This window comes from Aptenodytes patagonicus, chromosome 26, assembly GCF_965638725.1.
Source record: "Aptenodytes patagonicus chromosome 26, bAptPat1.pri.cur, whole genome shotgun sequence".
In the NCBI taxonomy this organism is placed as follows: Eukaryota; Metazoa; Chordata; class Aves; order Sphenisciformes; family Spheniscidae; genus Aptenodytes; species Aptenodytes patagonicus.
The window spans coordinates 2,912,012-2,939,845 of NC_134974.1; the positions used below are offsets into that span (position 1 = coordinate 2,912,012).

At 66.0% G+C, this 27,834-nt stretch overlaps 5 protein-coding genes and 1 long non-coding RNA gene across 8 annotated transcripts; 3 read left to right on the forward strand and 3 right to left on the reverse strand.

The window, feature by feature from the left end:
* Window positions 1-234: 234 nt before the first annotated feature.
* S100A10 (S100 calcium binding protein A10) lies at window positions 235-2,191 on the reverse strand. The gene is made up of 3 exons (XM_076359926.1): window positions 2,146-2,191; window positions 694-834; window positions 235-424 (listed from the first exon to the last, which is right to left on the reverse strand). Exons 2-3 carry the CDS (start codon window positions 823-825, stop codon window positions 263-265), a joined length of 294 nt encoding a protein of 97 aa, XP_076216041.1. The 5' UTR covers window positions 826-834; window positions 2,146-2,191; the 3' UTR covers window positions 235-262.
* Window positions 2,192-4,113: 1,922 nt separating this feature from the next.
* On the forward strand, window positions 4,114-16,324 carry LOC143171239 (death effector domain-containing protein). The gene is made up of 5 exons (XM_076360070.1): window positions 4,114-5,242; window positions 11,031-11,409; window positions 14,932-15,039; window positions 15,620-15,766; window positions 15,867-16,324. Exons 2-5 carry the CDS (start codon window positions 11,085-11,087, stop codon window positions 16,241-16,243), a joined length of 957 nt encoding a protein of 318 aa, XP_076216185.1. The 5' UTR covers window positions 4,114-5,242; window positions 11,031-11,084; the 3' UTR covers window positions 16,244-16,324.
* On the reverse strand, window positions 13,652-15,915 carry LOC143171242 (uncharacterized). The gene is made up of 3 exons (XR_012997163.1): window positions 15,846-15,915; window positions 14,958-15,745; window positions 13,652-14,606 (listed from the first exon to the last, which is right to left on the reverse strand). It is a non-coding gene; the product is annotated as an uncharacterized LOC143171242 (long non-coding RNA).
* A 1,065-nt stretch (window positions 16,325-17,389) lies between the features above and the next one.
* LOC143171240 (deaminated glutathione amidase-like) lies at window positions 17,390-20,185 on the reverse strand. Of its 3 annotated transcripts, none has more exons than XM_076360071.1 (6): window positions 20,134-20,185; window positions 19,073-19,333; window positions 18,834-18,937; window positions 18,617-18,750; window positions 18,324-18,449; window positions 17,390-17,974 (listed from the first exon to the last, which is right to left on the reverse strand). In XM_076360071.1, exons 2-6 carry the CDS (start codon window positions 19,309-19,311, stop codon window positions 17,693-17,695), a joined length of 885 nt encoding a protein of 294 aa, XP_076216186.1. In that variant the 5' UTR covers window positions 19,312-19,333; window positions 20,134-20,185; the 3' UTR covers window positions 17,390-17,692. The 3 variants fall into 3 exon arrangements, with proteins under 3 accessions (XP_076216186.1, XP_076216187.1, XP_076216188.1); XM_076360072.1 differs by lacking the exon at window positions 20,134-20,185 and adding an exon at window positions 19,439-19,530; XM_076360073.1 differs by lacking the exon at window positions 20,134-20,185 and adding an exon at window positions 19,443-19,483.
* Window positions 20,186-20,326: 141 nt separating this feature from the next.
* On the forward strand, window positions 20,327-21,315 carry LOC143171241 (prefoldin subunit 2-like). The gene is made up of 4 exons (XM_076360075.1): window positions 20,327-20,395; window positions 20,593-20,681; window positions 20,779-20,902; window positions 21,057-21,315. The coding sequence occupies exons 1-4, from the start codon at window positions 20,327-20,329 to the stop codon at window positions 21,234-21,236; spliced, it is 462 nt and encodes a 153-aa protein (XP_076216190.1). The 3' UTR covers window positions 21,237-21,315.
* Window positions 21,316-22,262: 947 nt separating this feature from the next.
* LOC143171243 (V-type proton ATPase catalytic subunit A-like) lies at window positions 22,263-27,834 on the forward strand. The gene is made up of 14 exons (XM_076360076.1): window positions 22,263-22,345; window positions 22,553-22,681; window positions 23,216-23,430; window positions 23,549-23,686; window positions 23,986-24,137; window positions 24,741-24,903; window positions 24,981-25,089; window positions 25,382-25,504; window positions 25,607-25,721; window positions 25,815-25,878; window positions 25,961-26,164; window positions 27,236-27,330; window positions 27,410-27,581; window positions 27,656-27,834. The coding sequence occupies exons 1-14, from the start codon at window positions 22,264-22,266 to the stop codon at window positions 27,746-27,748; spliced, it is 1,854 nt and encodes a 617-aa protein (XP_076216191.1). The 5' UTR covers window position 22,263; the 3' UTR covers window positions 27,749-27,834.

The window sequence follows — 27,834 nt, forward strand, 5'->3', positions numbered from 1 at the left end:
GCAGCACCCATGGGTGGGGGAGGCAGCACTCAGAGGTCGGGGGGGGGCAGCACCCATGGGTGGGGGAGGCAGCACTCAGAGGTCGGGGGGGGCAGCACCCACGGGTGGGTGGAGGCAGCACTCAGAGGTCGGGGGGGGGCAGCACCCATGGGTGGGGGAGGCAGCACTCAGAGGTCGGGGGGGCAGCACCCACGGGTGGGTGGGGGCAGCACCCATGGGTGGGGGGTGGGGGGGCGGGGGGGCAGCACCCCGGGCGCCGCTCTCACTTCCTGCCCTTCTGCTTCATGTGCAGCACGAAGTAGTCGTTGCAGGCGATGGTGAGCCCGGCCACCAGCGAGAAGAAGCCCTGGAAGCCCACCTTGCCGTCCCGGCACTGGTCCAGGTCCTTCATGATCTTGTCCAAGGCCATCGGGTCCCGCTGGTTCTGGGGGGGGAGGGGGGGGGAGCAGGGACGGGGGGTCAGGGCCCCTCACCCCGGCGTCAGGGATGCACCCACCCACGGGGCTCCCCTGTGCCCTCAGGTAACGGGGTCCGGTCCTGGCAGGGGGGGATCGGGGGGAGGGGGGGGGGGGGGGTCCCATCCCGGCGGCGTGCGATGGGGTCTGCTCCCGGGGCGCTACGGGGGGTGTGTGTGTGTCGTGTGTCCCCCCCACCCCCGGGGGCCCGATCCTGCCCCCCCCCCCCCCCCCCCACCTCCAGGAAGCCGGGGAACTCCTTCTCCATCAGCGCCCGCAGGTCCTCCTTGCCGAGGTGGTTCTTGTCCCCCGCGTACTTGTGGAAGGTGAACATGAGGGTCTCCATGGCGTGCTCCATCTGGGACGGCATGGCTGGGGGCTGCGGGGGGGGGGGTACAGCTCAGCCACACGCCCCGGACCCCCCCCCCCCCCCCCCCCCCAATACCCCACCCAGCTGGCAGGCCCCGGGCTGAGGCTGGCGCCGCTCATCACACGTGTGAGCAGTTTTCCAGCTGCTGGGAATGACTCAGCTCCGGCCGTGGCCACAGGGTGGGGCCCGGGGAGGGGTGACACGTCCTGTGGGTGTGTCCTGTGGGTGTCCCCCCCCCCGTCCCCCCCCCCCCGGCTACGGGGCACCCTGGGGAACCCCAATGAGTCACGGGGGGGGGGCATCGCGCAAAGCCCCCGGACTCCTCCCTGGGCAGGGTGCACCCTGCCTCAGTTTCCCCATGTCCGAGGGGTCACCGGGGGGTGGGGGGCAGCGCCCCCCCCCCCAGGGGTGACGCCCCCCCCCCCCCCCCATTTTGGGAAGGGATGCCTGGGCCTGGCAAAGATGTGGGGTGACGGCAGCGTGGGGACACGCCTGCCCCGTGAGAACGCTGCCCCCCCCCCCCCCCCCCCCGCCCAGCGCCGGGACCCCCCCGACCTCGATGTCCCCCTCCCCGGGCTGCCGGAGGGTGGGGGGGCTGGGCTGGGGACACGGTTGGGGACACCGGTGGCACACGCCAGCGCGGGCGCCTGGCACCGAAACAGGAACTGGCCCAGCCCGCGGCTTCGCCTCCGAAAACGTGGGGGGGGCCGCGGGGGGGGCGCCAGGGCTGGGCCCTCCCGCTCAGCACCGGGGACCCCCCGGCCAGCCCTGCCCCGGCCCCCCAGCCCAGGCTCCCCCCGCCCCAGGCAGGATGCGGCCCCCCCGGGGTGCGGGGGCATCTCTTGGGGTGGTGGTGGGGAAATATGCCCCTCCACGGGCACCCCCAAACCCCAAGGGGGGTGGTCGGGGTGGGGTGGCCCTGGGGGCACCCTGGCTCACGTGCCCATTTTCGGGGTCCCCCTCCAAAGTGGGGTGCGGGGTTGGGTCCCCCTTTAAGGGTGGGGGGCAATACTCGGGGGTCCCCCCCGGGGGGGGGGGGGCAGGATGGGGTCCACCCCTAACGGGAGAGGCAGGATTGGGGTCCCCCTCTAGCAGGGGGGCAGGACTGGGGTTCCCCACCCGGGGGGGGGCATGCCTGGGGGCCCCCCCTCTAAATGAGGGGTGCAGGATTGCTCCCTCCCCACAGCGAGGTGCAGGATTGAGCCCCCCCCCCCCCCGAGCGGGGTGCGGGGATGGGGTCTCCCCAACAGGACGTAGCCCGGACCCCCTCTAATGGGGGGTGCAGGGTCGCGCCCCCCCCCTCCCGGGCCCGGTACTCACGGGCGGTGCGGCGCGGCGCGGCGCGGAGCGGGCAGTGGCGGGGCGCGGCGCCGCCCGGGATAGGCACGGCGGGGGCGGCCGGGGGGGGGGGCACCGGGGGGGGGGGGGGGGCCGGGGCGGCCCCGCTGACTCACCCGCTCCCCGCCCGGCCGCGCTCCGCCTTAACCCCTTCCCTCCGCCGGCTGCCCCCCGGGCTGCCCCCCCCCCCCCCGCCCCCCGGGCTGCCCCCGTCCTGCCCCGCTGTCCCGTGTCCCCCCCCACCCCACCCCCGGGCTGCCCCCAAACACCGGGGACCCCCCCCCCCCCCAGCACCCTCGGGGACCGGGTCCCCTCGGGGCCCCTCCATCATCCCCGTCCCGGCGGGGTCGCCACCCCGGCGCGTGCGGGCTAATTACGCCTAATTGGGTGCCGAGGCGTGGGGACCCCGGGGCAGCACCCTGCGCGTGGCAGGGCGCCCGGCCGGGCGCGCCGCCCCCGCAGCACCCCGGGGTGCCGTCTGCCTTCGCCTCCGTGGGGCTCGGGTCCCCGGGGGGGGGGGGGGGGGGTACACGGGACACGCGGGGACCCCCGGGTGCTGCGGGCCGCGGCAGGTCGAGCCCCCCCCCCCCCCCCAGCCAGGGGGTCGCCGGGGCGGGCCCGTCCTCGCCTCAGTTCCCCCCCCCCCCAAAGGGTGCAAAGGGCGGGGGGGGGGCAGAGCCGGGGCGAGGCCCATGGGTGCCCGCCCCACCCATGGGTGCGGGCCCTGCCCGCCTGGCACCATCTGCCGGGGGACGGGGAGAAGGGAGAGCCGGCCCCGAGGTGCATTTTCCTGGGAGGGACACCCCCCCCCCCAGGACCCCCCCTTGTCCCCAGGGTCCCCCAAGGACCCCCTCCCTCCAGAGGGGACCCCCCAGCCCCCCCCGGCCCCTTCAATCCCCAGGGATCCCCCCCTTCGGCCCCCCCAACCCCCAAGGGACCCCCTTATCCCCATGCCCCCCCCCTTGTCCCCAGCCCCCCCTTGTCCCCAGAGCCCCCCGCCCTCAGCTCCCCCCCCCAGCCAACCCCACCCAAGGGCCCCGCCTTCCTCACAGGGCCACCCATAGTCCCCAGGGAGCCCCCTCCCGCCGCCTCAAGGACCCCCCTCAGTCCCCAGGAAGACCCCAAGGAGCCCCCCAAACTCCAGGGACCCCCCCCGCCCGGCAGCGCTGACACCTCCCTCCTGCCACTCTGCCCTCACTCAAGATGGCGGCGCCCCCTCATGACCCGCAAAAGGAGCGAAGCCGTACCCGGCGACCCCGCCTGCCCTCTCCCGAGATGGCGGCCGTGCCCTAAGGGCGTGGCGGCCTTGCCAGCTTGCCCTCACCTAACATGGCGGCGGCGCGCCAATGCTCCCGAAGGGCGCTGAAGCCGGCGGCCGGTGACCCGGATGGGCCCGCCCTCCTGCCCTTATCCAAGAGGGCGCCGCGCTCCCCGGCTTTCCCGATGGGAGTGAAGGCGGAGGGGTGAGCGTGGCCCGGATGTGGGCGGGGCCGCACGGCGCGAGGGGGCGGGGCCGCGGCCCCGGATGTTGCGTCGCGCCGGAGCCGCGGCGGCCGCCTGCGAGCGGGGAGCGGAGCGGACGGAGCCAACATGGCGGCGCCGAGCCTGGGGCGGCCGTGAGGGGGAGGCCGCGGCGCCCTCAGCCCGGGCAGCCCCGCAGCGCCAGCGGGGCCCGCACAGCGGAGCGGGGGCCGAGCCGGCGGGCATGGCGGGGGCGGCGTAAGGGAGGCCTCGGCGGTCCCTGTGGGTGAGGGGACGGGCCCGGGCCCAGGCCGCCTCTCCCTCCCTCCCCCCCGCCCCCAGCGCGGCCCGGTACCGGGCAGGGGCAGCGCCAGGAGAGGCCTCCGGTGCCCGGGGGATGGGGGCCTAGGGGGGGGGCCGCAGTACCGTGGCGGCGGGGCCCAGCCGCTCCCCTCGGCAGCCCGCGGAGCCGCCCCCCCGCCCCTCGGGCCGGCGGCCCCTCGCCGCCCTCCCCGCCCCAGCCGTTCCCGGGGCCTTGCGGGGGAGGACAGGGCCGTTCCCCGAGCGGCGGTTGCTGGACTTTCGACCGAGAGGCTTTAAAAAGCCGGGAGCTCCCCAGCTGCGGGGGAGGGCCGGGAGCGGGGGGAGGCCGGAGCCGGGCCGCGGGAGCTGCCGGGCCGCAGCGGCATGTGCCGGTAACGGGGAGGGAAGAACCGAGCGGGGGTTAGGGGCGAGCGGCGCAGCGAAGCCTCAGCCGCCTTCGGATAACCCTGTTTTGGTGATTCAGTGCTGTATTTTGGGAGCTTTAAGCTTAACTTCTGGGAGAGCCTGAACCGTTTATTTTTTAGTATTTAATCCAAGCGTAGGGCAGCGCGGCTGTAGAGCTCGGGACGGAGCAGCGGAGCGCTCCGGCACTGGGCCCGGCTTTCCGAGCAGGCTCTCGCCTGGGAGATAAGCTAGTCTTAAGGAGCTGGCGGGGAGGAGACGCGCGCTCCGATTGTGAGTAAACGCGAAGGAGAAGGTATGGGCTGAATTTTTAAAAGAATAACCCAGTTCAGATGACCTTCCCTTGGCTTTTTTATTAAGGTTTATCACTTAACCCGATCCAGTTTCTGGAGGACTTGCTATACTAAGAGAGCAAATCGAGGTTTAAGGTGTTCTGAGCACCCTGCCCCGTCGCCTGGGTTTGTGAGGGCGGCATTAAGTCCTGCTGGTAAGAAGGGAACAGGGGAGTTAGTTCTTCAGGAATGGTGTCTTTAAAAAAAGAAATGACCTAGAGAGCGCAGGGTGAGTTCCGGACTTTCTTTTTCCTCCTCCCCATGTCAATAAATTATTAAGTAGGAAAAAAAAAAAAGAAGGTTTTGGGGGTAAAAAAATTGGGTGGCTTCTGGCAAGTCGACCAGCTTTAACACTGACCGCCGATACCCGACTCTGGCAGTTTGGCTTCCCGCTACAAGAGCCGTACGTGAAACTCTCTGTAGGAGCTTCCGTGGTTTTGTTGGGTAGTTTATTTAAAAAGTCAAGGAGAAAAGGGGATAGAAGACTTCTTAAAAACACTCTCGCTTGGCTGCTGTTTGAATCGTGGATATAAGCAAGACCAGAAGAGCTCCTCGCTAAGGTGGGTGTTCCTGTATGTATATTCCTCCCCCCCCCCCCCCCCCCAACGTACTAACGATTCGCTCATCCCTCCTCTCCTGTAAGGAGCCGCTCGCGTCAGCCTTGTGCCGTCGGGACGGATCGGGAGAGGCTCCGTCCTCCGCGCATGGAGCCCGGCCTCACCGAGATTTACATCTCGGGACCGATGGGCGCCCGCCTGCGTTAATAACTCTGCGGTTGGCCCGATTGTCCTGGCTCGGAAAAGTTTGGGAAGCTTGGCTGCAGGTGAATCCTGATCGGGCGTCCTTTTGCTGATGGAAAGGGCGAGATTGGTAAAGCCGGCTGCCCGGTGCCTTCCCGATGAGCTGCTGGGTGCGATCCAGGGCTCCGGAGGGGACCTCGTGGCGCTGCCCGGCTGACGTCGGTGGCAGCGCGTCCCCTGCCCGCGCTCCCGTTTCCATGGCTCGAGCATCGCGTGCGGTTACGTGCTGGCGTAGGGGAGGCTGAGGGAGAGCCCGCGGCGCTGCTGGGAGTTTCCAGCTTTGGGATTTTGTTTAGGATTTTCCTCTGCTCCCCGTCGGCGTGCGGTGGCTCGGGTGCTGTTCCCTGCTCGTGGTGGGGGTGCTCCGTCTCAGCACCCCGGTGGTAACCGGAGAGGGGTGTTTCTGCGGGGTCCCTTTGCCGGGCGTTAGTGGAAATCAAGGCTGCGGTTGCCACTCAGTGGCAGAAATTAGACTGGGGGATTAATTGAGGTGGCAGGAATTAGACGGGGTGATGAATTGAAGTGAAAAGCACTTTCTGCACTTAAAAATCCCCCTCCCCCCGCTAAAGCCGTGCACCAAAAAAAAAAAAAAAGCAATCCTACCCTGAAACAACTGCTAGCAGAACTATTTTTGCATCTGGCTCGTTCTCGTGGGGTTACAAATACTTTGTCCGGTGACGCAGCGTGGCTGAACGCTTCCTCCTCCTCCGGCCTTCCCTGCCGTGGGGTGTCCGGGGATGGCCGTGCACGCTCGTCTTCTGCCGCTGAAATCAAGTGTGTTTTGCTGGGCTGGGACGGGTGGGTTTGCTGTAATTAGTGGTGGGTTTAGGATTTTTTTTTTCCCCCGCCCTACGGGCGTTATTGTACTGGCTCAGACCCGCTGCCCCCTCACCAGCGCTGACCCAGATACAAAGTGCTACAGAAGGAAGGTAAAAAAAAAAAAAGCCAAACCTCCAAAGAGGACAATTACGGATTAATCTTATTTCTTCTCAGCTCCCTTCGATGGTTTCATCCTCTGCGCAGCAGGAACCGTTTATATCCCCCCTTTTCTCATTAATCCGCCTTGTCCTGTAGCGAGTTTGTCAGCTGAGGTTACCTGTCCTGCGGGTGCGATGCCTTGAGATGACGAGTGTGCTGGGATGGGTGTCGGAGTGGCCACGCCGCGGTCACCGCCCCATCCGTCTGCCAGCCGGGGAATCGGGAAGATTTGCCGACCGTGTGGCCAGGTATTTGGTCCCACAAAAGAGGAGCAGCCGAGTGGCCTTGGCCAGCAGCTCGCGAGCCTGCGGCCCGTCCGGTGCGGTCCCGGGCTCCCGGGAGAGGAGCCGGCTGCGGGCGGAGGTTTGGGGCCAGGACTACCGTCCCGACCGACGGGATCCGTGCCCGCCGCTTGCCGTGCGCGTGCGATGAGCTGTGGGGCGGCTGAGCTCTCTTCCGAAGAAGGAGAGGAGAAGAAACCCGTGTTTGGCGTGACGGCGACCGCAGGAGCTGTCGGGAGGAGAGCTGGGTGAGCCGGGCAGCCGGAACCACTCGAGACCAACTGCTTTTTGCAAAGGCAGTTTCAAGTTGAAGGTGTCTGAAGAGGAGAGGAAGAAATCTCCTGGTTAACTGCTGCTGGGGCGGTGAAACCAAAGCGTTTGGCTGTTTGTTTCTGTTTGTGTTTCCTTCTCTTTGATAATCGAGCGCGTTGGGAAAGTTGGTGTTTGGGTTCTGGTTCCGCCTCGGGCTTCACGCGTCTGCCGAGGCTCCGCCGTGCGGTTCATCCTGCTCTGCCGCGGCCGGTCCTCGCCCGAGTTGAGCAGGATCAGGTCTGGTCTGCAGCAAAAACGCGACTAGGTGTCTCCCTCGCATCTGTTTGCAGCGCGCCGGGCGGAGGAGGCTGGGATAGGGCTGCTCCGGAAAATTCACCTCAAAGCCAACTTTTGACTCGAAGTTGGTATTTGTGACTTCTCTGCCCATCCGGGCAGGAATGTGCTGTCAGGAGGTGGGTTTTTGTGGTAGTTACCCGAACTTCAGTGGCAAAAATCCCCGGCATCCGCATGGGTGAAGTCAGATGTTTGAGTAAGGCTCAGACTGATTAACTGAAGAGCTTTGTAGGCACCAAAAGCTTGTTTTTCCTGTTCACCTTAAATTATTCTAATGATCCTGGAGCGCTGTGGAAGGTCTCCTGAGTGGGTGCGATGTGCTGCTTGTTTGTGCCGAGGGTGGGCAGGGGTCTTCGGGGACGCGTGTGCGGGGTCTTGTCACTTCTGCCCCGGTACGGGAGAGCCGGGGCGCGATCGGCTAGCCGGGGCGCGGGCCGCTCCTCGTCTCCTGCTGGGAGATCTTTCCTGCTCCGTACGCTCGGGATGGGGGACGTTCCTTGAGGAAAATCAAAGGATTTTAGGTTTGGGTTTTTTTTTTTTTTTAACGTATGTGCGCAGCAAAGAGCTCCAGCCTTCCGATCCTGTGGGTTTGGGGCGGGAGGAGAGCCAAACACGAGGGGGAAGCAGGGATCTCTTCCAAGTAGCGGCCGCTGGAATCCCCTCCTTGAAAATAAATTTAACAGCTTCTTGTGGTTTTGGGTGGTGCAGCTGTAAGAAACTGCCCCCCCGGGACTCAGTACTTCCCCCCCCACACACATAAAGTCTCTTTCTGCTGAATCTCTTCTTGTTGTGTTGAGGCAGCACAATGTCAAATTGCCCCCCCCCCCCCCTTTTTTTTTTTGCCTCCCTGAAAGAAAAAATGCAATGTAATTCCAGGGTGGTTGGTACTAAATAATCAAAAGGTGGCGTCTGCCTAATTTCTGCCTTGGGTTTATGCAATTCAGCGCTTGGCAAACCCGACCGCAGAAAAATGAGCCATTTGAAATGAAGCTGCTATAAAAGAGGGTCCCAGGGAGCGGCTCCCGGCGCTTGCCCTTGCCCAGGTTCGGGTGGTTCCTCCCGGTTTTGTGGTGCGGGGGCAGGTGGAACGGGCGCTGCTTTGGGGACAGGTCGGCTTTCTGGGGCTGCCCCTGGAAGACGCTGTGGCGTAAATATCCAGGCAATTAGCTGATAAGTGGCTGTGTGGGTTTACGTTCAGTTTTTTTATCTCGGAGCTGCTTGCAGGATGCTGGGAAGAAAGCAGAGACGAAAGCAGAGACGTTGCCTTGCACCGCCCGTGCTTGTTTCTTGTGAATTTTACTTTGCGCAGGAATATTTACAGCTCCCACTGCAAAACCCCGGACCCGAACGCGTGCGCAGCACCTACAAAACCCGGCGGTGGGGTGGGAGCAGAGGGAGGGCTGTGGGTGCCGCTCGAGCCACCGGGCTGTAAAACGAGCGGCGCGTGGGTTCGTTTACCGGTCGACACCGGTGCCACGGCACCAAAACTGGTCTGGATGCGGCCAAGGGGCACCGGGGACTTTACCGTCAGCTTGAAATGCGGCTTTCGGCAAACGCTTTGGTTCCTCTCGGTGTTTATTCTGCTCGCGACAGCGACCAGCAAGACTAAGGATTGTTCGTCTTAGGTTTTTTTACACTTTTATTCTGTGTTCATGCAATTACCATGTGCTGCCTGTTGATATTCTGTTGTGATGCAGCCGCAGCTCCTGGTAAAGGCCTCTCCAAAACTTGGCTTTCTCAGGGTTTACAAGACCGGAGAAAATCTGTTCCCTCTCCTGGGATGTGCTGGGCTGCAGCCCAGCGCACTCCGACTTCTCTGCGGAGCTGATGTGGCTCGGCCGCCGGGGCAGGAGGAGCCACCGGAGAAGAACTGGGGTGCTGTATTCTGATTTTTCTCCCCTCTCTCCTGCATGGAGATGGCTACAGGCTGTTTGTACCAAGAAATACCTTCACTAGAAGCTGCGTTTATATGACTTTTCTACTTGGGGGTTGGAACCTATACGGTATATAGTACCATCTCCTCCCCAGCTGGAGCAGTCAGAGCTGTGTCAGACTGATTTCAGTCACTCAACGCATTTTTAATTTAAACTACTTGCATTTTACAATAGGAATTTAAAACCCTGCTGGTGCCCTGTTAGATGGGTGGCTGCCGGAGTGGAGGCGGGCCCCGTCGAGGGCTCCCCGTTCCTCCGCCTGCCTGGGGCCAGAGCGTGAGTCACGGGCTGTGCCGGGAATAGATGGGAGATTCCTGCCGGTGTCCCGTGTTTACGCCGCCACCTCACTGTTTTGGGAACCGTAACCAAGCAAAGCCGCTCCGTGGTGACGCCGGCTGGGCTCGGGTGAGCTCCCTGGAGGGGAGAGGCAGCCATGGCCCGGTTCCGCACGGAGCAGAGAGCCACCGATTTCGGGGCTGGACCCTGTCTGGAAGACCGCAGGGGTGGTATCAGGCTGCGATCTTGCCTCTCCTGCAGCCTCTGGTCCGGCGTCCCGCAGGGGAGGAGGATTCCTGACCCGGTTAAACTAACGAGGGCCGTCGTTTTAGGGTATATCCGTGATGCAACGATGGCGTGACTCCCCTGTATGGCACGCGTGCTGGCACGCCGAGGGTGTACCCGGGGCAGGTGCCATGGGTGTTACCGCTGGCCCTGAGCCTGAGACACGCTGCAGGCGCTTAAATGCGTTTCGGGGGTCCGAAGCCCCCTCCAAATAGCTCTGGGGGGGTGCCCCCGGGTCCGTGCATCGCTCCCAGTGCCCAGCAAGCTGTGTGGTGCAGTTCACTCCTAACCCAGTCGCTGCGTGCCCCGAGCAACTGGGGTTGCCGAACGGCTCGTCACCGGTTCCTGGCGTGCCTGGTGGCTGACTCCGTGCAGTGGCACGGTGCCCTCCCCAGGCGTGGGACACCTTAACGTCACCCGCTTCACTGTGACAGCGCTGGATCCCCGAAGGAGGCCGGACAAGGGCCGCAATTCCTGCGGGTCCCTCCTCTTTTCAGCCGGGTGCGTGGCTCCCTGAAGCCATCGGTGCCGCTGAAAGAGAGCCGGCTGACGGCAGAGCGATGAAGAACTTCCCCGGGGGGGGGTGGGGGGGGGCCGTAACCGGGTGAGAAACCTGCTGAGACGAGGAGGGTGAGCCCCGAGTCGGCCGCTGAAGCCAGTCTGACGAGGCTCGCTCTCCTCTGACTTTGAAGCCGAACAGGTCGGGGCCTGCCGAGCGGCTGATTTGCTTCTCCCTTGATGTTTTCGGCACGATACTGGTGACTGCGCCGAATGGCTTCGTGCGGTTAATGCCCGCTGGTACGGCAGCGGAGGGTTTAGCTAGGGCTGTCGAGCCGCCCGCTCGGCTTTGCTGGGGGATGCGGGGACTTGTTTTGCTGGGGTAGAGGACATCGGTTCTCGCCTGGGTTGTGGTCTGGAGCCCTGCCACTGGGTGCTGTAGCTCGTAGGCGTTTCTGCCAGACGGTGTTTGGGTTCATAAGTTAACATGGCAGAGACCTGTCGGTGCTGGCAGAGCCCGGTGCCGTCGGTCTGGTACCCAACCCTCAATTTTTGGTGTAAGATGCTCCGGCAGAGGAGAGGACGAGTTGCTGCCGAGCGTGGCGATGTGGTGGAGGGATGCAAGAGTGGGGTTTTTAATCAAGTATTGACGGGGAAGGGATTAAAGCCTGTTGGCCCTCTTTCTTCTAGGGTTGCGGCGCTAAGAGGAGCCCCCGGCTCGGCGCGTGCTGGCAGCGGCGGAAGATGGCCGCCTTCAAACGGAGCCGAGCGCAAGCCTGGCCGGAGGAACGGGGCGACCGGGAGCACGGGCTCTACAGCTTGCACCGCATGTTCGACATCGTGGGCACCCACCTGACCCACCGGGACGTGCGGGTGCTCTCCTTCCTCTTCGTGGACGTGATCGACGATTACGAGAGGGGGATGATCCGCAGCGGCCGGGACTTCTTGCTGGCGCTGGAGCGGCAGGGCCGCTGTGACGAGACCAACTTCCGACAGGTGCTGCAGTTGCTGCGGATCATCACTCGCCACGACCTGCTGCCATACGTCACCCTCAAGCGGCGACGGGCCGGTAAGTGATGCCACTGGCAGCCTGGCCCGCTCCCTAACGAAGCCTGCTTCGTTATTCAGCCGTCTGCCGTTTCTCCTCCGCTGACACCCTGGAGGCGGGGTGGTTAAAGGACCCCGAGGCCTGTAAGGACAAACGGCTGCCAGGACAGCAAGGAAATGCAGGCGGGGAAGGCAAAGAGGTATTTTATAGGGTTTTAGCAAGCGCCCACGCACGGTTTTGGGGGGGTTAAAGCCTCGTTTTGTTTCTGGCAAGCGCCGAGGTCTCCTTCTTTCTTCAGCGGCGGCGAACTGGGATTCCTGCTGCGTGCGGTGCAGCTCTGTGACTCCCAGCTCTCCCAGCTCCCGCTGCTCATCTCTAGGTTTTAGGGAAATGCTCCTTTCGGCCCAAAGTCCCGCCTGGGGTGAGATGCCGTGGGCAGCCCCAGGGCCGTGCCGGGGAGCGAGAAGGAGCCGGGAGGGTCCGGGGAAACTGGCGGCTGCTGTGCTCGATGTGCCGTTGGCTTCGGGGGAAACCCGCTCGTCCTCTTGGGGCCGAGGCAAGTTTGGGAAGGTGACCGATGCCCTCCTCAAGCTGGTGCTGTCAGTCCTGCGGTGTGCGGTATGCAGAGAGGCTGGAGCGAGAAACCCGTGTCCAAATTCAGATATTTTTTTTTCCCCACCCATTTTCCAGTGGGATGCCCCCAAACCCTCCTCTTTGAGCCACCCTTTTTTCCCCTTGCTCTCTCCTGGCTCGGACACCCCAGCAGTGACATGGCCCTTCGGATCTGGGTAATTTGGTGGGTTTTCGGTCACTTCACGGAGCTGCCAGGCTGAGGTGACCCCCTGCCCTCCCACTGGCACGGCCCCGTGCCTTTTTTTGACTAAAAACCTCGATTTACAGTTCAAAGAGCCTAACCCAGATTAACCAGAACCGGAGGAGTCACGAAGGAGAGAGCACTTGTTGCAGGGGATGCGTAAGGCAAGCCGCTCCGGCAGGATTCAACCTCTGAAATTTGCATCTTCGCTTTAAATTAGGATAATTGGGCTTTCTTGGCAGTTCCAGGCTGCTGAGTCTCCCCGGTTTCTGCTCGCATCGTGGGCAACAGTGCTGTTCCCCGCCAGCGCTTGGGAAAGCGGTGAGCGCAAGTATAGGCAGGCATTAAAAACTCCCCGTTTTTGGGGGGTGAGAGGAGGGACGGCAGCGCTGGTGTGAACAAACCCTTTGAGCCGGGGCTGTCGCCGGGAGCGCGGCCTCTGTCCTGCCAGGGGGGAAACTGGGTCGGGCGGCTTGAAAATCAACAGGGTGTTTTATTTTTTTTGCTCGGTTGCTTCTTAACCAGCATCGGGCCGGGGAGGGGCTGGGGACCCTGCGTTTGGTGGCAGCTGCTGCCTTGTGCCGCTCCGAAACGCCAGAAACTTCCAGTCCTGATGGACCTTGTGGGGTGGAGCCTGAGTGCAGGGCAGCCCTGCCTGCACCTATGCCCTGCCTGCACCTATAACCCTGCCTGTGCAGGCTCCGACCAGATGCCGTGAGGATTTTCCCGTTATCCGGCCTTTTCTGGGAGCCGGGAGCGTGCGCTCTGCCCTGTGTGCCGCTCACGGACGTGGCTCTGTCGGGGATGGATCCCAGCCTGTTCCCCTGCCGTCGCTGCCAGCTCTGCTGCCCGCAGACCCCCTTGGCAGAGCAGCCGGCACCGCAGCTCGGTGCAAGCAGGGTGTAGGAGGCCGTTTACCGGTGCCAGTGTAACCTTCCGGCGCTCTTTCTCTGCACCAAGCCAAAAAAAACTAGAGGAAAAGGGAAAGCAGCGGGTGGGAGCGTTACACAGACCAGCTGCGCGGTGCTTGGATTCGGGGAGGTTTCCGGTGATGCCGATTCCACGAGGCGCACGGATGGATCCATGGCTCTGCGTCCCCCGGTTTGCGTAGGGTTTGGGGGTGTTGGAGCATTTTTTTTTGTGTCTCTTGAGCAGCTTTTTCCTTGTTGGGTGCAAAAATCCAAACTGAAGGGGCAGTTGGCTGCTGTACCTTGGTTGGCTGAAGCCAGGCGAGCCCTCCCCGTGTCAGGTGCTGGTGTTTTCAGGGTGAAATGGATGGATTGATATTAAAATGCGATACCTGCGTGCGGTCCGGGAGCCGGAGGTCGGCGTTCACGTCTCCGTACGCCGCCGTCGTGCGAGGAGTGATGGTCCGTACCCGTGAGATCTCGTTCTTGCGATGTCTCCAGCCACGCTTGGGTGCAAACGGTTTAATTAAATGTGCAAAAATAGCATTTCAAAAAGCTTTATTAAGAAAGGCGCCTTACATGTGGTTTATAATGCGCAGCACTTTGCATTTAAAGGGGAGGGATTGGTTGGTTAAAGGAAGTCTCCTCCGGACCTAACGAGCTGACGCTCGTTTCTGGTTCCCGCGTCCTTCCAGATCCTGCAGCAGCCAGGAGGTCTCGTCTCATTCTGCCTCATTCGTATTCATGGCTCTGAAAAGGGGCGAAACCCTGTCCCGAATTAGCTCGGCGAAGGCGGAGAGCGGCGGAGGGAACCGGGGAGACCCGGCAGCCTTGGCCGGCTTCGGTCCGGCGGGGATGGGAGGGATCCTGCCCGGGGACGGGCAGTGCTCTGAACTCACCAAACAGGACAAAAACAACTTGCAGAAAATGTCCCAGCCCTCAAAAATAACTCGTTTTACCCCATAATCTTTGCTCAGCAGCTGCTTCTGCTCAGCAGCTTGACTCTCCTCAAAACCCCGTATCCTGCCAGCGTGTTGCTTCAAAGGTTTGATCTGCTACAGTCGGGCAAATAACGTAGGCTTCACGTTTTGGGCATATGCCAGTTTATCCTAAAGTGTTTCGAGCAGCCGGGTCCGTCCCAGGGGCCTGGAGCTGCCGCTGTCGTCCCGTCCCCCCCCCCGCCCCGTCCCCTGGCTCTGCTCTGCTGGGGCTGTGGGGGAGGAGGAGCAGCAGCAGCGGCGGCGGCGGCTGCTCCCCCAGACCTTTTGCTCAGACCGACACGAGCAGCGGGATCTCGTGTAGGGAGCACGGGATGAACCTGGGGCCGGTCCGAGCGATTGCCGGGTACGTACGACCCGGTACCGTGCTGGCACGGCAGCTGCTGTGGTGCGGGAGCGGCGTTGGAGGTGCTGCCCACCTTGACCGGAGTTTCTCCCCGGGGGAATTGCGTGCGTGTGACGCCGCCAGCCTGCTCCAAGTCCGGGTGTTGGGAGTATCTGTGGTAAACAAATGGAAATGGCCTTTCCTGCGCTGTGGTTGGGAGGATTTGGCTCCCAAACGGAGTTTTTCTAAGAGGACCGGCTGGAGAAACGGCCACTCGGCGTGCAGCTGCGCCTGGGGGGGGGATGCAGAGCAGCTTAAGCACGTGTTCGCACCCGCCGCGTCGGGAGAGATCTGCCCTGGCCTCCCTCCTAACGGGACCCCCGCGTCCCCTCCGTGCCTCCTAACGGGACCCCCGCGTCCCCTCCGTGCCTCCTAACGGGACCCCCGCGTCCCCTCCGTGCCTCCTAAAGGGACCCCCGCGTCCCCTCTCTTTTCCAGTGTGTCCGGACCTGGTGGACAAGTACCTGGAGGAGACGTCCATTCGCTACGTGACGCCCCGAGCTCACAGCGAGGCGGAGCACGGGCTCGGCCACCCCCATAAATCAGGTGGGTGCGGATGCCCGCTGCCAGACCTCGGGGTCTGGTCCGTGGGGATTCGGTCTGTGGGAATCCGTCGGGCCCGTCCTGCTTTTGCCTCGTCTGCTCCCACTGGGAGCCCGGGGACTCGCCTCTGGCTGGCGGCGACGGTTCTGTCGCTGCTGGGGTGACATCTGACCCTGCTGCCCCAATCCCCACAGTTTGGGGGACGATCGGGTGCGGAGTTTGACATCCCTTCCCTGAACTGTGGTGCTGCGGGGAGGCTCCTCGGTCTCGGGGGTGTAAATTCGGGGTTCCCCTCTCAGGGCTTGCGCAGGCTCCTGGGGTTGCCAGACACCCCTTGGGACGAGCATCCCGGGACGGGGGGGGGGGACGACAACTGGGAGGTGACAGCGGCGTGGAGAGGAGGGGAGGGCTGAAGCTGGGTGTCGGGGACGGAGCGGAAGCGCTCAAACACAGATTTGGAGTGCGAGCGGCCCCGAGAGCTTCGGCAGGGCCTGGGAGGGGGGAGCGGCTCCTCCGAGATGTCCCCAGCCGGGGGGGGGGGGTGGGGGGGGGGCTCAGCGTCCCCTGTCCTCTCCCCGCGCAGTGCCTCCCCACCACCCCGTGGTCTGCTGCTCCTCCGCGGGACCCCAGATCTGTACCAAGAGGCCCGGTCGCGGCAGGACCCTCCTCAGCAGCCAGCGCAAGAGGAGGAAGTCGGCGACGCCGGACCCTAAGGAGAAGCAGACCTGTGGTAAGAGTCTCTTGGGGGGGGTGGGGGGGGTCGGGGGGGGGGGTGTTTGGGGTTCCCGGCCCCACGCCGGAGCACTCACCGCCCTCCCCGCTTCCCTCAGACATCCGCCTGCGAGTCCGAGCCGAGTACTGCCAGCACGAGACGGCGCTTCAAGGCAACGTCTTCTCCAACAAGCAGGACCCCTTGGAGCGTCAGTTCGAACGCTTCAACCAGGCCAACACCATCCTGAAGTCCCGGGACCTGGGCTCCATCATCTGTGACATAAAATTCTCAGAGCTCACCTACCTCGACGCGTTCTGGCGCGATTACATCAACGGCTCTTTGCTGGAAGCCCTCAAGGGCGTCTTCATCACGGACTCGCTCAAACAAGCCGTGGGCCACGAAGCCATCAAACTGCTGGTCAATGTGGACGAGGAGGATTACGAGGTCGGGCGCCAGAAACTCCTGAGGAACTTGATGCTGCAGACGGCTCCCTGACGCCCGGCGGCTGCTCGGTGGGATCCAAGCTTTTTCCTTCTCTTCTTTTTCTTTTTTTTTTTCTTTTTTTTTTTTTTTTTTTCTAAAAGAAAAGGTAAAAGATGATCGAAACCCCCACCCGGTACTGCGCAACTCTGGGTTTGGAGCCGCGGGGAGCGCCGGAGGCTTACGTGTTTCCTCACCCCTTTCCTGTCCTGTCACCTCCTCTCTCGCTTTGTTTTCCTTTTTTTTTTTTTTTCTCTCTCTTTTATTTTGTATCCATTAAAAACAAACAAAAAAAAGAGGCAAAAATCCTGCCTGGGGCGCGTCAGTGATGGGGCTGGGTGAGTCGGGGGGGGGGGGGGGGGGGCCGCTGGGCAGAGGTTTGTACCGGGGTGGGCTCGGCCCCGTGGTGCCTGCGCCGGATTCAGGGGTGGCTTTTGTCCCCATCCTGCCCTTGTGTCACCATTCCGGGGGGGGGTGGGGGCTCTGTGTGTTGGGGGGGTGCGCTGTGGGCAGCGTCCTGCCCATTTCTCCCTCAAATAACGCCCCCCCCACCCCCCCCGCCGTCACCTCAGTGGGTTTCTCAGGAGTAAAATTGTCCCCTCACCGGGCTGTGTCCCCGCGGCGTCCCCTGGACCATGTGCCTTCGTGTCCCCCTCCCCTGCGGGGGCCGGGGGGGAGGACCCAGCGCCGAGGGATGCCCCGAAATCTCTCGCCTGTCCCCTCCGCCTCTTCCCTCCCCTCTCTGGCTGGCAACTGGGACAAACTGGGACGGGGGGGCAGGTTGGGGTGGCCTGATCTGCCTGTTGCCGGCAGCCGAGCCTCTGCCTGCACGTGTTGGAGGGCGGCCGGCAGCGTGCCGTCCTTGGCCGCAGCTCCCTGTTCCCAGAGAGCCACCGAAATGGCCGGTCCCCCCCGCCCCCAGCCGCTGCCTGTCGTCCCCAGGGGGGATTTTCTTCTATTATTTTTTTTTCCCCCCCAAGCTCCATCCTGGTTTTGTGGTTTTTCTCCCCGTCTCTGCTCGGCTGCTGGTGGGTGCGGACCCCCTCCAGGGTGGGGGGCAGCCCCCCGGGACTCATGGTGCGTGTGGTTCCCCCCCCCCCCTTCCCCCACTGGGGCACGCAGCCCCCCTCTGCTTACGGACGATTCTGGCACAACTTGGTGTAATTTCTGTGACTTCTGTATTTTTTAAACTTCAATATAATGGTCATATTCCCTCTGTAGCTTTCGGGTTTCTTGAAATAAACATCTACTGCAGTGCCTGGCTCCTTCCTTCCGCCCCTGCCCCCCCCGCAGCAGTGCAGGGGCTTGGGGGGGACACCAAAAAAGAGGGGGGACACCCTCCTGGCTGCGGCACAGGGCGACGGGGGAGCCCTGAGCGCATCTTGCTGCTGCGTTTTGGGGAGAAACGGCCTGAAGCAGAGCGGACGTGGCCCTGCTCTGGATTTTACCGTACCAGCGAGGGGCTCACGGCACCGCTGCCAGCCCTGCAGCCGCCGCCACCGTGCCGTAGAGGTCAGGCCGGCGGTGGCCGTGCACCGGGATCTCCCGGCGGATGCGGTGCAGGTAGTCGAGGTCGATCTCGGCGTAGCAGAGCCCAGGTCCCTCGCGGCACTGGGCCACCACGGCGCCCCAGGGGTCCACCACCAGCGCGTGGCCGTAGGATGTCCGGCGCTCGTGGTTCTTCCCGGTCTGGGCGGCTGCCACCACGTAGCACTGGCTCTCGATGGCCCGGGCCCGCAGCAGCACCTGCTGGGGGACACGGCGCTGCTGGTGGTGCCGGACCGCGGCCCCCCCCGGGGGGGGACATGGGGCAGAGAGCAGGGTTTGGGTGGGGGCACCACAGCCGGGCTGGCTGTGCCACCTGCCCCTTAAATACCCAAAAAAGAGGTGTTTTTATCTTAAATTTGCCCCTCTTGCCTGTAGCAGGATTTGTCCCTGCTTGCTGCTGGAGATGATTGGGGTGAGGGCTCAGCCCCAATCTGACAGCCCCCGGGGCGTCCCCAGCCCCGCAGGGGACAAGGGACGAGCGGCAAGAGCTGCCTGAATGGGGGCGAGGGACCCCGGGACAGGCTGGAGCTGCCGGGGCCGAGCTCACCTCCCAGTGTGCCGAGCCTGTGGGGACAGTGAAGGCCGAGGGGTAGGTGAGGATCTCGGCGCCGGCACGCCGCAGCGCCAGCGAGATCTCGGGGAAGCGCAGGTCGTAGCAGATGGAGAGGCCGAGCTGGTGGGGACGAGGAGGGGATGTCAGCGAGGACGCGGCGCCTGGCCCCAGGCAGAGGTTAGGGGACAGCGGAAGGGACGCAGCACTCGAGGCAGAGGAGCAGAAAGGGGAGCCCCTCGCCCTGCGGGGACCCCGAAGGTCCCCAGAGGTGCCCGTCCGTCCCGTACCTTCCCTGCCGGCGTGCTGACCGGGGGCACGATCTCGGTGCCGGGGTTGGTGAAGCTGCTCTCCTTCATGGTGACGCGTCCCTCCAGCTCCACGTCACACAGGTGGGTTTTCCTGTAGGCGGCCACGAGGTGACCTGGGGACAAGAGGGTGCGACGGGGGAGATGTCTGCCAGGGCCGGGGACCCCCAGTCAGCGGGGCAGGGCCGGGGGCTCTCACCTGCGGGGTCCAGCAGCGCGTGGCAGTTGTAGATGCGCTGCGTGGTCGGCCAGTCCCGGCCGCGCTCGTGGAAGCCGCCCAGGGACAGCCACACACCGCAGTCCCTGGGGAGAGGGACTCGGTGTCACCCCGGCTCCACCGGGGACGGGGATCCCGCAGCCGGCACCGGCAGCTCCATTTCCGTCACTCTGTCCTGCGGGATGAGCACAGGGCGGGGGGGGGGGGGGTCCCATCAGTACCTGGCCAGCTTGGCGTAGCGTCCCATGAGGTCCCCGTCCAGGCCTTCAGCCAGGCTGAGGGTCTGCGCCGTGTCGGAGCCGATGTAGTCGAAGCCCTCGGGGAGGAAGACGAGGCAGGCGCCGCGACGAGCCGCTTCCCGCACCAGCCCGGCGCAGGCGGTGAAGTTCAGCTCCTTGTCGGGCGTGGAGGTGACCTGGCCCACGGCCACCAGCGGCTTCAGCCCCGGGGGACCCGCCATGGCGCGGGGCGGGTGCGGGGAGCTGCGGCACAACACAGACGTCAGCCCCGGGGGACGCGGGCAGCCCCATGGGGACCGCGGCAGCCCCCGGGGCCTGCACGGGTCACCCCCTGTGTGCCCGGGGTACCTGCCCGGGGTACCGGAGCCGTGTGGGCATCTCGGGGTGCCCGGGGGGGCCGGGAGCAGGCAGCGCAGCAGGGTCCGGGGCACCGCTCTCAGCCTGGGGCAGGGGGGACCCCGGGGTGGGGAGGGGGGGTCACGGCTGCTGCTTTGTCCCTGTGCCGGGGGGGGGAGGGGGGGACATGGACCCGGGGGACCCACGGCCAAGGGGACGGCGCCAGCCCCCACGCAGGGGCCGGTGGGTGGCTGTCACTGGCCAGCCCCCTCCTGCAGCCCCACTGCCCCCAGCCCGCCTGCAGTACTGCCCCAGCACCCCCCAAACTGCCCCCAGCACCCCCAAACCGCCCCAGCTCTGCCACAGGCCAGACCCCCAGCTGCCTCAGCACCCCCAAACTGCCCCCAGCTCTGCCCCAGTTCGGACCCCAAACTGCCCCAGCACCCTCCAAGTGCCCCCAGCACTCCCAAATTGCCCCCAGCACCCCCCAAACTGCCCCCAGCTCTGCCCCAATTCGGACCCCAAACTGCCCCAGCACCCCCAGCTGCCCCCAGCACCCCTCAACTGCCCCAGCTCTGCTCCACGTCAGCCCCCCCACCTGCCCCCAGGCCCCCCCCAATCGCCCAATTTGTCCCAAATCCCCCCCCCGCACCACCCCAATCGTTCCCTGCGCCCCCCAACCGCCCCCGGCCCCCCCCGGCCCGTACATGCCCCGCCGGCGGCACCGAGGGGACGCGGGCAAAGTCCCCCCAACCGCGCCCGCAGCAAAAATGGCGCCGGCGCCGCCTCACCTGGCAGCGCCGCTGCCCTCTACCAAGATGGCGCCCGGCCGGGCACCGCCCCGTTTCCGGTCGGCGCCGGAAGGGAGGGGGGGTGCCGCGGCGCGGGAGGGGGGGGAAGATGGCGGACAGCGCGAAGGGGCGGCCGGCGGCGGCGGCGCCCGCTGGGAAGGCGCTGACGGCGGAGCAGGTCCGGGCCGGGGAGCGGCGGGAGGGGCCCTGGCACCGGGGGGAGGCCTCGGGCAGGCCCCTGGCACCGGGGGGTGGGGGGGTGTGTCACGGGCAGGCCTCGGGCACTGGCGGGGGGGGGGAGCCCCAGCCCCAGCCCCAGCCCCAGCCCCAGCCCCGTCCCTGTCCCTGTCCCCGTCCCCGTCCCCGTCCCCGCAGGTGGTGGCCCGGTTCAACCGCCTGCGGCAGGAGCAGCGGGGCCTGGCCTCGAAGGCGGCCGAGCTGGAGCTGGAGCTGAACGAGCACAGGTGCGATTTGGGGGGGGGGGGGGTGGTGTCGGGTCCGGGGCTGGGGGGGGGGGGGTGAGGGAAGGCCTTGGCCGCCTCACCCTCCTCTTCCTCCCAGCCTGGTCATCGAGACGCTGCGGGAGGTGGACCCCACGCGGAAGTGCTACCGCATGGTGGGCGGCATCTTGGTGGAGCGCACCGTCAAGGAGGTGCTGCCAGCCCTGGAGAACAACAAGGAGCAGGTGAGGGGCACCCCGCACCCCCCACACCCCCCCACACACACCCCCCGCCCCGGGGAACTCCCGGAGCCCCCCCCACGGGACCCAGCCCCTCTCCCGGCTGCTTCCCCGGGACCCCTCTCTCTTCCCACCCGGCTCCCCCCGTCGCTTTTCCCAGATCAGCAAAATCATCGAGACGCTGAACCAGCAGCTGCAGGCGAAGGGCCGGGAGCTGAACGACTTTCGGGAGAAGCACAACATCCGCCTGGTGGGCGAGGACGACCCCCGGCAGCCCCCCAAGGAGGGGGCCGAGGGGGCCGGGGCCAAGGGCAGCTCGGCCGGCGTCCTGGTCTCCTAACTCCCCCGCCCTCCCCCTTGTTATTTAGTGTTGCTCGTGTCGTGTTTTTGTTAAATAAATGTGGGTTTTTTTTCCTTTGGTCACGGGCCAAGCGTGGGCGCTGAGGGTGGCTGCCGCTTCCCAGGCTCCGGGGTGGAGGGGGGGGGGGGGCAGGAAAGGGGGGGGGGTGCAGCCCCGGCGGAGGCCAGAACAGGGCCAGACCCCCCAGCTTGGCTCACCACAGGGTGACCCAGTGCCACCGTCCGTCCCCCCCCCCGCCTGGGGGGAGGTGGCACTTTGGGGGCGATGCAGGGGGCAGATGGCGGCTCCGGGCCGGCCTCGGCCGCTGTTCTCTTGTTCTGGCCGCCGAAAACGCTCCGCGGCGCTTCCCCGAGGGCGGCCGCATTCCGGGGTGGCAGCGTGGGGCGGCCGCCGCCAACCCAGCTGGGGTGGGGGCAGCCCCGGCACCCCCCCCAAATCCCCCCAGCAGCCGTGGGACCGCAGCCAGTGCCGGAGCTGCTGCCCCGGCCTCGTGCGGGGCTGGGGGGGGGGGGGAAGAAACTCCCCCCCCCCCCCCCCCGGTGCCTGAAACGCTGCGGGGGGACCCCAAAATCGGGGTGGTGGGCGCCAGAGGGAGGTGCGTGCACATGCGTGTGCTGCTGGGGGACATGGGTGCCGCACCCCAAAAGGCAGGGACAGGGGATGGGGGGGGGACACAGGTCCCTGGGGGGACACAGGGACCCCGGGACACGGACCCAGGAGGTGACGGGGACCCGGTGGTGGCACCAGGGAGGGAGGGTGTCACTGTCACCGTCACCCTGAGCGAGGCGGAGGTCGGCGTGTGCCGGTGCGTGCCGGCGTGTGGCACCCCAGGGTGTGGTGGCGGCGGTGGTGGTGGGGGGGGAGGAGGGGACAGGAGGGCACGCGGCTGTTGTTGACTGTACACAGCTCCCGCCCGCGGCGTCACCCGCCACCGGGCCCGGCCGGTTCCCCGCGGCCGCCGGCCCCATATAACGCCAGTGACACCGGGGCCGGCGGGGGGGACACCATGGAGGGGACCGGGGGACCACGGCTGGCAGAGGCCGAGCGGGAGAGTCTGCTGGGCTCTGTCCATGGCGTCTCAGGGCCCGGTACTGCCGGCGGGGACACGGGGACGGGGACCCCAACGGCCTTTTCGGCCCCAAAATGGGGAGGGGGCAGCACCCGGGGAAGGTCGTGGGGAGGGGACGGGGTTGGGGACGGGGGAGGTCAGGGTTGGGGACGGGTTGGGGACAGGGGAGCTGCCAGGGGGGTGGTGGTTGGGGCCGGGCCGGGGTGACGGAAGCATGTCCCCGCAGTGGTGACGGCCACCCGCATGGCGGGGGCGGCCATGTACGAGCTGGTGCGCGTGGGGCACGCGGAGCTGGTGGGGGAGATCATCCGGCTGGAGGGGGACATGGCCACCCTCCAGGTCTACGAGGAGACGTGTATCCTGCCGGCACCGCCTGTCCCTGTGTCCCCTCCCCACCACCCCGTTCCCCTGCCGCCGCTCCCCGCCACCCCTGCCCTTCCCTGTCCTTCTCTGTCCCCGCCACCCTCCTGTCCCCCCTGTCCTGTCCTGTCCCCCCTCCCCTGTCCCTCCCGTCCTTCTCTCTCCCTTCGTCCTCCCCTGTCCCCTCCTGTCCCGTCCCCCCCCCCATCTCCCCGTCCCGCCCTTCCCTTCCTCCCATCCCCCTCCCTGCCTGCCCCTGTCCCCCCCCCCGGTCCCCCTGCCCTGTCCCGCCTTGTCCTGTCCCTGCCATCCTCTGCTGTCCCCTTGTCCTGTCCCCTCCCTGTCCCCCTCTCCTGTCCCGTTTCCCTTGTCCCCTGTCCTGTCCTCTCCCTGTCCCCCCCAGCCCCCCTGTCCCCCCCCATCCTGCCCTGTCCCCCCATCTTTTCCTGCCCCTCTGGTCCCGTCCCCCCCCCCCCCATCCCGTCCCCGTCCCCGCCTCGTCGGTGGCCTTTCCTGAGCGCGGGGGCAGCGGGGGTGCGGGTGGGGGACCCGGTGCTGCGCACGGGGAAGCCGCTCTCGGTGGAGCTGGGTCCCGGCATCCTGGGCTCCATCTTCGACGGGATCCAGCGCCCGCTGCGGGACATCGCCCAGCTCACCCGCAGCATCTACATCCCGCGGGGCACCAACGTCCCCGCGCTGCCCCGGCACCTCGCCTGGGACTTCGTCCCCAGCAAGGACGTCCGGGTGCGTGTCCCCACGCGCCTCCCTGGGGACGCGGGGACGCCCCTTCTCCCAGCACCCCCGGGAAGGATGCAGCCCCTCCCCGTTGGGGTCCCGCATCCTCATGGCCGCCCCCCGCCAGGTTGGGAGCCACGTCACCGGCGGTGACATCTACGGGACGGTGGCCGAGAACTCGCTCATCCAGCACAAGATCATGGTGCCCCCCCGCAGCCGGGGGACCATCACCTACGTCGCGCCCCCCGGGCACTACAGCGTCTCCGTAAGGGCGGGTGGCGGGGTGATGATGGGGTGACGGGGTGACGGATGGGCGGGGTGTCGGGGTGATGTGGGTAGCGGGGCGGTGGGTGACGGGGTGATGGGCGGTGGGTGACGGGGTTATGTGGGTAGCAGGGCGGTGGGTGACGGGGTGATGGGTGGTGGGTGACGGGGTGATGTGGGTAGCGGGGCGGTGGGTGTCGGGGTGATGTGGGTAGCGGGGCGGTGGGTGACGGGGTGATGGGCGGTGGGTGTCGGGGTCCCCCGTCCCAGCTGCCCTGCCCGTCCCTCCTGTCCCCGCAGGACGTGGTGCTGGAGCTGGACTTCCAGGGCAGCGCGGAGAAGCTGACCATGCTGCAGGTCTGGCCGGTGAGACAGACCCGGCCCGTGGCCGAGAAGCTGCCGGCGAACCACCCGCTGCTGACGGGCCAGCGGGTGCTGGATGCCCTCTTCCCGTAGGGACGGGGACAGGGATGGGGTTGGGGTGGGGATGGCAGCGGAGCTGGAGGCGGGGACTGAGGGGACGAGGGGGGAGAGGGGGAGAGGCGGGGGGAGAGGGATGGGGGAGAGGGATGGAGATGGGAATAAGGGACAGGGATGGGGATGGGGGACAGGGACAGGGATGGGGACAAGGATGGGGGACGGGGATGGGGACAGGGATGGAGATGGGAATAAGGGACAGGGATGGGGACAGGGATGGGGACAGGGTTGGGGATGGGGAACAGGGACAGGGGATGGGGACAAGGATGGGGGACGGGGATGGGGGACAGGGATGGGGATGGGGGACAGGGACAGGGATGGTGTTGAGGCTGGGAACGGGGACAGGGGTGGGGACGGTCCTGCCCGGGGGAAAAGGGGATGGGGAGGGGGGCTGGTGGGTGTCGCGGGGCGGGGGGGGGGGGGGGGGGGGTGTCACGCTCACTCCAGACAGTTCCCAGGAGGGACAGGGATCGGGATGTGGACAGGGGTCCCCCCCTGCCTCCATGGGGACGTAGCGGGGCGGTGTCGGGGGACCGCAGCCACCGTTCTCCGCCGTCCCCACACATCCCCATCCCCAGGTGCGTGCAGGGCGGCACCACGGCCATCCCGGGCGCCTTCGGCTGCGGCAAAACTGTCATCTCCCAGTCCCTGTCCAAGTACTCCAACAGCGACATCATCGTCTACGTGGGCTGCGGCGAGCGGGGCAACGAGATGTCCGAGGTCCTGCGGGACTTCCCCGAGGTGGGGACAGGTGGGGTGACGGCCAGCCGGGCGCCGCGGGGCTGGTGGCCGGGCGGTGACGGCGACGCCGTCCCCAGCTCACCATGGAGGTGGACGGGAGGACGGAGACCATCATGAAGCGCACGACGCTGGTGGCCAACACCTCCAACATGCCGGTGGCCGCCCGCGAAGCCTCCATCTACACCGGTGGGCCGGGGGCTGCTGCAGCGGGGGGGGGGGGGGGACATGCACGGCGCGCGTGAGCGTGCACGGGCACGTGTGAGTGCGTATGGGCATGTGTGAGCGTGCATGGGCACGTGTGAGTGTGCACGTGTGTGCACGCACGCCATGAGGCCACTTGTGCACCCAGCCATGTGCATGGGTGGGTGCACAGATGGGCGGCCGTGAGCTCGCTGGAGCGCACACCGAGCGTGCGAGGGGTGTGCCAAGCGTGCGAGGGGCGTGCTCCGAGCATGCGAGCCGCGTGCCGCTGGTGCAGGCATCACGCTCTCCGAGTACTTCCGCGACATGGGCCACCACGTCAGCATGATGGCCGACTCCACCTCCCGCTGGGCCGAGGCGCTGCGCGAGATCTCGGGGCGCTTGGCCGAGATGCCGGCGGGTGAGCCCCGGTTCCGGGGCTGGGAACCCCTTGCCCCTCCGCCAGCCCCGAAGCCGCGGTGAGGGGCTCCGGCCACCCCCGGTGATGCCGCGCTCCCCGCAGACAGCGGCTACCCGGCGTACCTGGGCGCCCGCCTGGCCTCCTTCTACGAGCGCGCGGGGCGAGCGCGCTGCCTGGGCTCCCCTGCCCGCGAGGGCAGTGTCAGCATCGTCGGCGCGTGAGTGCGGGGGGCCACGGGGGGGGGGAGCAGCATGGGGGACCCCCACCCTGGCCAACCTGCCAAACCCCCCCCACCTGCTGTCCCCCGCAGCGTCTCCCCGCCGGGAGGGGACTTCTCGGACCCCGTCACCTCGGCCACGCTGGGCATCGTGCAGGTAAGAGGGGCACGCGGGGGACCCCCCCATCCTGGTGCGGCCCCCCCCCCCCGACCCCCCCCCATGTGTGTGTCCCCCCCAGGTTTTTTGGGGGCTGGACAAGAAGCTGGCGCAGCGCAAGCACTTCCCCTCGGTCAACTGGCTGATCAGCTACAGCAGGTACCTGCGGGCGCTGGAGCCCCACTACGAGGGGCTGCACCCCGAGTTCCCCGCCCTGCGCCGCCGGGCCAGGGAGATCCTGCAGGAGGAGGAGGAGCTGGCCGAGATCGTCCAGCTGGTCGGCAAGGTGGGATGGGGTATGGGAGATGGGATGGGGATGGGGGATATGGGATGGGATGGGGGAGATGGGATGGGGATGTGGAAGATGGGATGGGATGGGGGAGATGGGATGGGGATGTGGAAGATGGGATGGGATGGGGGAGATGGGATGGGGATGTGGAAGATGGGATGGGGGAGATGGGATGGGATGGGGGATATGGGATGGGATGGGGGAGATGGGATGGGGATGTGGAATATGGGATGGGATGGGGGAGATGGGATGGGGGATATGGGATGGGATGGGATGGGGGAGATGGGATGGGGATGTGGAAGATGGGATAGGATGGGGGAGATGGGATGGGGATGTGGAAGATGGGATGGGGGAGATGGGATGGGATGGGGGATATGGGATGGAATCGTGGTAGGGACAGGGATGAGCATGGGATGGGATGGGGATGGGGATATGAGATGGGGATGTGGAATATGGGATGGGGATGGGGATATGGGACGGGAATGGGGATATGGGATATGGGATGGGGATGTGGGATATGAGATGGGGATGTGGGATATGAGATGGGGATGTGGGGTGGGAATGGGGATATGGGATGGGGATATGGGATGGGGATGGGGATATAGGATATAGGCTGGGGATGAGATGGGATATGGGATGGAATCGTGATAGGGACAGGGATGAGCATGGGATGGGATGGGGATATGAGATGGGGATGTGGAATATGGGATGGGGATGTGGGATGGGAATGGGGATATGGGATGGGGATGGGGATATGGGATATAGGCTGGGGATGAGAAGGGATAATGAATAGGGAAGTGGATGGGGAAGTGGATGGGGATATGGGATGGGGATAGGAGGGGTTGGGGATGGGGATGAGGATGGAATAGGGGATATGGGATGGGATTGGGGTGGGGATGAGGATGGGGATATGGGATGGATGGGGATATGGGATGGGAATGGGGGATATGGGATGAGGATGGGATGGGAATGGGGATGTGACGGATGGGGATGGGGACATGACGGGATGGGGACATAGGATGCGGGATGAGATGGGGATAGGGACACCCCAGACCCGTCCCCCCACAGGCGTCCCTCGCCGAGGCCGACAAGGTGACACTGGAGGTGGCGAAGCTCCTCAAGGACGACTTCCTCCAGCAGAACGGCTATTCCTCCTACGATAGGTACCCCCACCGCTCCCGCAGCCCCCCGGCCCCCCAGCACCAGCCCTGACCCTCCCCCGACACCCCCCCCCCCCCCCAGGTTCTGCCCCTTCTACAAGACGGTGGGGATGCTCCACAACATGGTCACCTTCTACGAGCTGGCACGGCACGCCGTGGAGGCCACCGCGCCGGGCGAGCGCCGCGTCACCTGGGCCACCATCCGCGAGAGCCTGGGGGACATCCTCTACAAGCTGAGCGCCATGAAGTTCAAGGTGGGTGTCGGGGGGCTGTGACCCCCACTGGGGGGATGCGGGGGGTGATGCCACCGCGTCCCACGTGTCCCCAGGATCCGGTGAAGGACGGTGAAGCCAACATCATGGCAGCCTTCGCCCAGCTCAATGAGGAGATGCAGGCGGCTTTCCGCAACCTGGAGGACTGAGGGGGGGCAGGAAAAGGGGGGGGGTACGGCATGGCGGGGTCCCCCTGGGGCTCCCCCCCCTGCCCAATAAAGGGCCCGAGGCAGCA

Bases quoted from the DNA above. Each gene is read 5' to 3' on its own strand.
- LOC143171243 (XM_076360076.1), top strand. From the start codon at position 22,264: ATGGAGGGGACCGGGGGACCACGGCTGGCAGAGGCCGAGCGGGAGAGT. The intron at 22,682-23,215 runs GTATCCTGCCGG...GCGCGGGGGCAG, and splicing joins CCAGGTCTACGAGGAGACGT to CGGGGGTGCGGGTGGGGGAC. The intron at 25,505-25,606 runs GTGAGCCCCGGT...CGCTCCCCGCAG, and splicing joins CTTGGCCGAGATGCCGGCGG to ACAGCGGCTACCCGGCGTAC.
- S100A10 (XM_076359926.1), bottom strand. From the start codon at position 825: ATGCCGTCCCAGATGGAGCACGCCATGGAGACCCTCATGTTCACCTTC. The intron at 425-693 runs GTGGGGGGGGGG...CTCCCCCCCCAG, and splicing joins AGTTCCCCGGCTTCCTGGAG to AACCAGCGGGACCCGATGGC.
- LOC143171240 (XM_076360073.1), bottom strand. From the start codon at position 19,468: ATGCCCACACGGCTCCGGTACCCCGG. The intron at 19,334-19,442 runs GCAGGTACCCCG...GTTGTGCCGCAG, and splicing joins ACACGGCTCCGGTACCCCGG to CTCCCCGCACCCGCCCCGCG. The intron at 18,938-19,072 runs GTACTGATGGGA...CCCTCTCCCCAG, and splicing joins CGCTACGCCAAGCTGGCCAG to GGACTGCGGTGTGTGGCTGT.
- LOC143171239 (XM_076360070.1), top strand. From the start codon at position 11,085: ATGGCCGCCTTCAAACGGAGCCGAGCGCAAGCCTGGCCGGAGGAACGG. The intron at 15,040-15,619 runs GTGGGTGCGGAT...CTCCCCGCGCAG, and splicing joins CGGCCACCCCCATAAATCAG to TGCCTCCCCACCACCCCGTG. The intron at 15,767-15,866 runs GTAAGAGTCTCT...CGCTTCCCTCAG, and splicing joins TAAGGAGAAGCAGACCTGTG to ACATCCGCCTGCGAGTCCGA.
- LOC143171241 (XM_076360075.1), top strand. From the start codon at position 20,327: ATGGCGGACAGCGCGAAGGGGCGGCCGGCGGCGGCGGCGCCCGCTGGG. The intron at 20,396-20,592 runs GTCCGGGCCGGG...CCGTCCCCGCAG, and splicing joins AGGCGCTGACGGCGGAGCAG to GTGGTGGCCCGGTTCAACCG. The intron at 20,682-20,778 runs GTGCGATTTGGG...TCTTCCTCCCAG, and splicing joins CTGGAGCTGAACGAGCACAG to CCTGGTCATCGAGACGCTGC.